Source organism: Podarcis vaucheri (assembly GCF_965113315.1).
Source record: "Podarcis vaucheri genome assembly, chromosome: 2".
NCBI classification, from domain to species: domain Eukaryota; kingdom Metazoa; phylum Chordata; class Lepidosauria; order Squamata; family Lacertidae; genus Podarcis; species Podarcis vaucheri.
In genome coordinates, this window is record NC_138760.1 from 55,054,913 (window position 1) to 55,063,861 (window position 8,949).

Consider the following 8,949-nt stretch of genomic DNA (forward strand, 5'->3'; position numbering starts at 1 on the left):
GATAGGGCTGGGGAAAACCCTGCCTGAAACCGCAGACAGTCTCCACCAGCTAGTTTAGAAAGTACTGTGACTGATGTACCAACGGTCTGTCTTGATAGGAGGCCGCTTCCTATGTTGTTTATTTGATATGCAAGAAATCAGCAAATAGCACTCTTGGAAACTTCACCATCATCCCCGCTGTGAAATGTGTGGTCATGTTTCGCCCCTGCCTGCCACCGAAGCTTAGTTTCAGTGGTAGAAGAACGGCAGACCATTCCTTAGGCTAGTGCCAATTTAATGCTTACCTTGCCCATGAAGCATTCTCACTCATTTGCTGCAAAGATTCAGGTAATTATTTTATACATTAAAATTAGATAGCCCCCGAAAGTAATGCTTCTCTTGGAAATATATCACATTTTCCCATTGTTCAACTGGCAACATCTTGTTACTGGCAATGTCTTGTCCCCTCCCCAGCTGATGTGTTTGGATAGTGACTGCCGCATGGTATGTGGCTGGGCCAGTTCATTGCCTATTTATTTTGTAGTGACATCGGTGGCATAACTACCCAGCTCTGCTCATTAATGTTGAAAGGGTTTTGTTTTTCCCCCAAGTGATGGTTGAACATCTTTAGTTTTTGGAGACTAAATGCTCTCTCACCATGCTGCCTAAGACGGTGAATGCTCATGTAACCCATTAAAAATGAAGGCTAGGCCCCCTCCTTCAGCAGCATTTTGCTTTAATTCCACCTCCAGCCAACCTATTTACTGAGCTTCATCCTGATTTACTTGCACAAAGCTTACATGGAGTGGTGGTTAGGTTATATCCAACCTTTATTGAGCATCCGTTCCAATTTGCTTAAAGCGTGGTAATATGACAATGAACAGGCATCCTGCATTTGTCCTCATTCACATGTGCCGTGGTGTGTTTACACGTCTTATCTGCCATTAGTTCATCGCACGCTTTTCAATGTATTTCCTCTCCACTTTCCAAACGGCAAAAAAAAAAACCCCAGGTCTTTTGAAAAGTGGATTTGTTGCGCTAGGGAGACAGAGCACTTTAAATGTGCAAACCTAGTTCCAGTTTGCACTTGAATCCCTCCTGCAAAAGTCTGATAGTCTGGAGACACCCCTCTTCTTTGGTCTTGTTTCAGGATGTGCAAGTGGGAAGTGTTCTGGCAGCTCCACACTCCCGATTCCAGGGGGACGGGGGCGGGAAGCATCTACTCAACCTTTGCTTGAAGCATACATTCTTCCACCATAGCAAGACTGCCTCTCTTGCCTCAACTGTTATGGGCCCGAGTCCTTTTTAATGTGCATTCATAAGGCAATCCTTTTTTCCATACTACTTGCACGTGCAATTGTTTTAGGGAAGTCACACTGCTTCATTTCCAGTCAGTACATATCCCATAACTTCCTGTTGAAGTCCTGTACTACAAAAGTTTTGGCTTATTTTCATCCCAGTTTTGTTGTACAATAGCCGCTTCACACAGCAATTGTGTGATAGCATCACAAAAGTATCACAGAACAAACTAAAGCAGAACAAACCCACCAATAATGGTGTCAAGAACATTTTGCAGAATACACAACATGGCCTTATGTCTGGATGATACACCACTGGTGTTGAATAAACCGTAGAGGACTATTCTGCAAAAGGTAAAATGTGGTTGGGGCAAACTTCAATGATTTAAGTTTTAAGAAATGCAATGAGCTAATAGAACATCCCTGTCTTCAACTCGGATCCTGGAAAACATTATTTCACCCCCTACCTCTAATTTGTGCAGCTGTCAATATTTCCATCACTACGTGTCAGAAATTTGGGTCAATTCCAGATAACCTGCTTATTGAGCATTCATTCTGATTTGTTTGCAGGGAAGTTAGATGACACCATCCCACACTTTTGAGTGCATCTTCGCATCACTTTCATTATTGCAAAAACTGCCATCTTTAGGGGGGAACAGGTTTGTTGTGCAAAAGCTCCCAGTCAGACTTTACTACACAGCCTCAGTTTGCTGGTATGCGACTGAATCATAGCTGTCAACTTTCAGATTTGAAAATAAGGGATCAGCAGCCTCGAAAATAAGGGATCAGCAGCCTCACCTGTCCTGGGGACAGTCTACGGGATATCTAACAATCTGGGACAGCAGCGGGAAGCGGCACTGGAATAAGGGAATTTCCAGCAAAAAAAGGGAAGGCTGAAAGCTATGGACTGAATCCCACCCCAAAAAAGCATCAGTCTGTAAGCGCCTTTGGAGCATTTTATTTACAGCCAAAGCTTTGAAAACATATATACAGGCAGATGCTTACCTTAGTTGTGCTCTTCTTTTCTGTTATCTCCACTGTTTAACCATCCATGTTTTGCTCCACATTTGCTAAGACGCCAGTCTCTGGGAGTCGCTTTCAGTTTGCGGTATCTGATCTCTGCTTTTCCTGATTGGCTGAAAAGTCTGGAATGGAAGGCTTGCAAAGAACGCATTATGAAGGAGAGAGAGAAAATCTTGCTGAGCCTGTTTGAGCACAAGCTCTGCTGGAAACATTCCCTCACCTGTGCTGATGCAATTTAAAGATGTTTACGTGTGTCCTAAGAGGCTGTGTCCCTGCCGTACATACAAATCATTGGTTCTTGCTGGGAAGGTGCACCTTAAACCAAATGTTTTGTTTGGGTTAGAATGCTATACACGCTTGGAGGTAAGCCCCACTGAACTCAAGAACTTGAATTTGAGAAGGCATGCATAGGATCGCACCACACATCTACATATGACAGCATCAAGCAACTAAGAAATGTGTAAAACAAATTGCTCTGGCAAACAAGGAAACAACAATAATTGTTAGAGCATGAGACTCTTAATGTCAGGGTTGTGGGTTTGAACCCCACCTTGGGCAAAAGATTCCTGCACTTCAGGGGGTTGGACTAGATGATCCTCATGGTCACTTCCAACTCTATGATTCTATGATTCAGTTGTACATGCTTCAACTGAATTATAGTAAGGCTTGGAAACTAGTTGGCCATACCAGTTCCGTTTTCTTCCTGTACACATCTCCAATGAGCCAGCACTTTCATGTTCCACATTTGGAACATTTCTTCTCATTTTGTAAGTAGCTGAATTTCCGATGCAGCAATGCACATATTTCACAGTGTCAATTTACCCATTTTGCTCTCAAACTCACTGGGAGCAGTTACACAACAAGGAGGATGTTTTCTCTGAGGCTTGTATCAACACTGCTCCTTTTCTTCAGCCAAGACCAAAAGGTGACACCTTACTCATTTGAGAAATGTGAGGTGCATGAAGTCTTGGGGAACAGAACAAAAGTTCTGTGCTACAACAGGAACTTGAAAAATGTCCCAACCCACCTACCTGGCAAAGTTGATGCTTTGGACTTGTCTGAGAATAAAATCAGAAGTCTGTGGAGGACTGACTTCAGAAACTTGGGTCACCTTCAAGTTCTGAACATTTCTCAGAACAAAATAGAACACATCGAAGGAGGTGCTTTCATACACACAAGCTACCTGGAGTTCTTGAACCTCACTGCAAACCGGCTGACTCTTCTCTCCAGCTCCATGTTTGATGGGCTTACAAATCTCACGGTCTTGATGCTTGGCAGCAATCAAATACTCAAGATTGAACCTTATGCCTTTGCCCATTTGGAGAAATTAAAGGTAATTGATTTATCTTCAAACAGATTGTATACCATGAATGCTATGCATGCTGTGTTTAAAGTGGAATCCTTGCAGGAACTGCACATCAAAGACAATGATCTGCAGAATTTCTCAACCAAACAGATCATTAGTGTACCTGAGCAGCTTCGTGAACTGGATGCATCTCATAACCCAATTTCTCTCATTGATGTCACAACTCCAGTTTTACAAAGCCTTTCTTCACTTGATTTATCCTTCTCTATCCCTAATATCTCCATTGTATGGTTGATACAAGACCCTTGCTTCCTAAAAGGCTTAAAGACATTATTTTTAGGAGGTATAGCTATGAAACCACCAGCTATCTCAGAGGTGCTCCAAATGATCAATTGCACCTGGCTAGAGGCTATCCACCTAAACCAGTTACACCTGACTGAAACAGATGGACTTATAGAGCAGGTATGTCTAAGGCATGGAAATGTTGAGACTCTTAACTTACAGCACAATTCGTTCACAAGTGTTAATGAAGGAGCCTTTGAAAACTGCACACATCTAAGGTATCTGAATATGGCATTTAACAAGCTGAAAGTGCTGCCAATGACACTGTTTCAGTCCTTGCATTCTTTGAAACTTCTTTCTTTGGCAAACAACAAGTTCACTATGGTGCCAAATGCTACCTCTAACATGCCATCATTAGAATGCCTGGATCTTAGTTTTAACAAGATCTATAGAATTCTTCCAGATGACTTTGCCCATCTAAATAATTTGAAGAGTCTCTATGCCACTGGAAACCGTATCTCTCATGTCCATTCAGATATCTTCGGTGACCTACACAGCTTGCAAGAACTGAATCTTGAAATAAATCTTTTAACAGAAATCAACGAACCTTTCCCAGGAAGCTTAAAGAATCTGGAAACCCTGATACTCAGGCAAAATAAACTGGATTCGATAAAAAAAGACGTTTTCAAGAATCTTACTTCTCTGCTGGTTCTTAACCTGGCAGACAATCAGATTGCTGCTATAGAACCTGGAGCCTTTGAAGGTTTGAGTAACCTGCAGAGCCTTGTTCTTGGTAGCAACAAGATCACCAAAGAAACTTTCCAGGAAGGGCTATTTCAAGGTTTAAGCTCTTTAGTAGACCTAGACCTTTTTAACAATTATATCAGTTACAAGTCCTCCAAAATGCTTGCCAATCCTCCCTTTAAACTGCTAAGGTCCTTAAACAAATTTAATATAAACAGCCAACGTCATAACGGACTTGAAAATTTTCCAGTTAACTTCTTACAAGGACTGGAGTCCATTGTGCAAATCCACGCAGGCAACTTGGCAATATCTTTTTTGGATCCCAAGACTTTTAAATATACCCCTACGCTTGAAGAGCTTGATTTGAGTGATAATTCTCTTAACAATGTCAGCAATATGCTCTTCTGGCCTGTACCAAACCTGAGGGAACTGCACCTCAATAAAAACGGACTAAATTCACTCAGCTTTGTTTCCCATGGCAACCTATCCAAGTTAACTCTTTTCAGAGGAGCTGAAAACCAAATAGACGTTATCACAAAAGAGCAAATAAGAGCTTTGCCTGCCCTTCGTTTTCTAGATCTCAGGGAAAATACGTTTGCCTGTTCCTGTAGTAATGAAATGTTCCTCAACTGGTCACTAAAGGATCCTAAAACTCAGGTGCTCCATTTCTACCAGTACATCTGTGCTTCCCCTTCAACACAAAAGGGGCAGAAATTGTGGACCTTTGAGACGTCTTCTTGCATAATTGACTATGGGTTTATCCTGTATATCACAAACACATCTGCAGCAATTTTACTGATGCTCGTCTGCTTCATTTATCAGTGGAGGTTGCACATGATCTACAGTTACCACCTACTACTTGCATATTTCATTGACAAAAGGGAAAAAAGGAAGGAGCGAGTCATGGGTTATGCTTACGACGCCTTCCTTTCTTACAACACACACAATGAAGAGTGGGTGATAAATGACCTTCTGCCAGTGCTAGAAAACCAGTATCACTGGAAGCTCTGTCTTCATCACCGAGACTTTGAGCCAGGACGGTCCATCCTGGAAAATATTGTAAACAACATCTACATGAGCAGGAAAACCATTTGTATCATAAGTCGCCACTACCTGGAAAGTGAGTGGTGCTCCAAGGAGATCCAGGTGGCCAGCTTTCGCCTTTTTGATGAAAACAAGGATGTCCTGATTCTCATTTTTCTGGAGGACATTCCCAGCGAGTACTTATCACCCTACCATAGAATGAGAAAACTTATTAGGAAGAAGACATATCTCAAATGGCCCCAGGATGAGAAGAAAGTTGCATTGTTTTGGCAAAAGCTTGATATGGCTATGAAGACAGGTGAAGGAAAAGAAGAGGAACACCCCATTTTGCCTAGATTTGCTTCGGATGAAGTGCCATAAAGGAAGTAGTCTGTGGGGGGAAATGCCTTGTATGTATATTATACCTCATTTATATAGTGGCATTACAAACAGATAACAACAATAGCCACTGGCACTGACAGCCACCATTCTGTCCCCATCAGGTATGTTTCACAAGGCCAGTTGCGATGAAACTTTTTCTTTCATGGAATAATAGATGTGGAAAAAATATAGCTGAAGAGTGTGGCATTCAGTGGTGGTGGGGAAATGGTTTGAGCAGGATACGAGATTCCTGCAAATCCAAACTTGCAATCTGATCCTATGCATACTACTTAGAAGCAATTGCCACTATGTTCAATGGTCTTACTCCCAAGTAGTTTGCATAGGATTACAGGCTGCAATCCTGTGCATCTGAGTATAATCCCCATGAACACAGAGGGACTTACTTCTGAGTAAACCTCCACCTCTCTGGGTGGGCAGGCGAGGAAAGGACATGTGTAGCAATAGTCTGGCGACTGTAGGTGGTGGGTAAATAATATCTAAACAATGACACTCCTAAACTGCCATCGTACCATATGTTCCTAGACCATATTTTGTTCTAAAAGGAGACCAACCCACAGATACTCACAAAAGATTGAAAGTAGAATAAAATGGGAACTAGAGTTACAAAAGAATCACATTGCCAGCCAGCATGACAATGCCAAAATAAAATTAACAAAATCCTTTCTGTTCCTGCATGGAATTATGATATACAGGAGGGCATATACTTCAGGTTTTTATAAACCTTTTACTAAAGTTGTATCTTCAAAAATATTTGGCTGCACACAACTTTATTTACCAAAGTCTGCTGTTGTTCTTGTTGTTCTCTTCTGTTGAGAGATGAATGTGCCGTGCAATTAATTCTCAAGCATACCACCATGTTCTCCTTCCCTCCTCTTGTCATCTCAGATAAGTGCCATTTCCCCCCAGCTATGGCTATAGTGCCGCCTGCTTTAAAGGTAATTGCATGGGATCCACCATGAAGCGCTCTAGAGTAGAAGCAATCCTGAAAAAGGAACACCCAGGTGTAAATGTGATACAGAAGATCCAAGCGGGGGTAGAAAGGTAAAACATCACAAGGGCAAATGGTTAGGTGACCAAACCTTTGCTCTGGGATCTTCCAAAACAAGGGGGGTGGCAATATTGATTGGAAAAAGAAACTTTGTCTAGGAGTCATAAAAGCTACCTGTTTGGATCTAACAATAATTCCTAATCAGCAGGGATGAGAGAGGGGTGAAAATCTCATGCTACTTTCTGCATATTTGGGGTAGATATATAATCTGTTGTTTCTGGGGGCAGAAAGTAGGTCTAGTTGAACCATATGCACTACAAAGCACTTATTCCAAAGTGCTTTGGGGATAAATTCAAGCTGATTGCACAGCTCCTGGTCTATGGAATTCCCCACGCACCATAGGAACCAACTCCTAGGGGCCAAGGTCCCTTCAGCCCCCCCCATAAAATATTTGAGGGGGGCACCCCCCAAGTTGATGGGCATTGCCATTCAAATGGTGTGGGTGTGGCCCATCATGTGACTAATTATGTGAGGCAGGGCTTACCTCCCCCCCAATAGTTTGTTCAAATTGGCACCCTTGCTTCCCACAAAGGTGAATCTGGCACAGTCGTTATATAGTTTGGAAACTATCTATGCTGAAGATGCACTGCTTTACCTTGGCCTCTGACACTTGAAATATGTGTTTTCAGCACCCAGCCTATTCCTGTGGCTGTAATTTGTTTCAACTCTTTTTAATATTGAATTTTAAATTGTTGTAACTCACCCTGGGACCTGCTGGGGGAAGGGCAGGTAATAACAACTGGTGCTGCTGAACGGTTTTGCTGTTTCATATTAACTTTTACCAGTTTCATTTCTGTGTAATGCTTTTTGTTTATATTGTGCTGCTGCATTTTTAAAGTTTTGAGGCTCTTTGTCTGTTTTCTTTAAGACGTGACTCCCAAACTGTGGGCTGGGGCACACCATAATGGGAATCTCTGGCACAACATCTGACAGGCATGAGGGAATCCTAGAAATCACCAGAGGGCAGGACATTCAAACACAGTTTTGGATTCTCTCTGTTTCTCATTTTTTCAATCTTAAAGCCAGTTGTCACATTTCCACAACAGTATGAGATTATTATTTTTATGTCCTCATGAAAATTTGTCAGCATTCTAGTGCTCATTTCTCCTAATGGTCACATTTTTGGATGCAAGCCATTTCCCTAAACATAATTTTATTTCCACTAATATATGGAAATTGTGCAAACTTTTGCCTTTTTGTACACATGATTAGCCGATTGCAGGACCGCACTGAAAAAATATGGAGATCTGCAAATTTTGAAGTCCATCGTTTACTATTTAGCTATCTCTGAATTCTGTCCCTACATTTCACTGTGTACCATTTGACTTCTAACAGCATAAACCCTTCTCTTCATCTGCAGCCAAAAGCACAACAGGCAGCTCTAAAGTAGCCTCATAAACAAGCTCCTGTCTCCTGTAGTAATGCACCAGCCAAGGTCACAGGAAAGCCACAGATCTACTTCAGAATTGAAGTTATTAGTAGGGGCTGTGCCCTTGTATAAAGGGCAGAGTGCTGACATAATGGCATGGCAAGGGGGAGGGGGCAGTGGAGAGGTTGCTTGCGCATGCTAGCACAGAATGGGTGTCCTGAAAGCAATATCCTGCAAAGTCTGTGAATGCAGTCATCCAGAGCTAATTTTATAGAGAACTACTCAGCTGCAAGCAGCATGGGAAATACAAGGTCCCACATGCAAAAGCATGTGCATGGTGGTGGTGTTTTTTAAGGTTCCTGCAGTGGCACTGATAATTATCTCACCCTATTATGCCAGCTCCAAAATGTGAAACTTAGAAATCCGAGCAGAGATGCTGTACGATTTGGTAGCCATAGCAAGGCAGTAGCTGGGG

The 8,949-nt window shown here is 42.2% G+C and overlaps 2 protein-coding genes across 4 annotated transcripts in view; one reads left to right on the forward strand and one right to left on the reverse strand.

Moving 5' to 3' along the window:
- The window catches only part of ARHGEF37 (Rho guanine nucleotide exchange factor 37), a 43,899-nt gene extending 41,480 nt beyond the window's left edge, over nucleotides 1-2,419 (reverse strand). The window contains exon 1 of one of the 3 annotated variants that reach the window (XM_082213029.1): nucleotides 2,283-2,419. Coding sequence is in view for 2 of the 3 variants with exons in the window: in XM_082213026.1 (XP_082069152.1) it covers nucleotides 285-300 (16 nt within the window). In the remaining variant the exon portion in view is untranslated. Of the gene's footprint in view, nucleotides 1-284; nucleotides 417-2,282 lie in introns of those variants that run through there. The other 2 variants (XM_082213026.1, XM_082213027.1) reach the window with 2 other exon arrangements.
- Nucleotides 2,420-3,116: 697 nt separating this feature from the next.
- On the forward strand, nucleotides 3,117-7,954 carry LOC309526781 (uncharacterized protein). Its single transcript, XM_082213019.1, has one exon. It carries the CDS (start codon nucleotides 3,169-3,171, stop codon nucleotides 6,034-6,036), a length of 2,868 nt encoding a protein of 955 aa, XP_082069145.1. The 5' UTR covers nucleotides 3,117-3,168; the 3' UTR covers nucleotides 6,037-7,954.
- The last annotated feature ends 995 nt before the right edge of the window (nucleotides 7,955-8,949 follow it).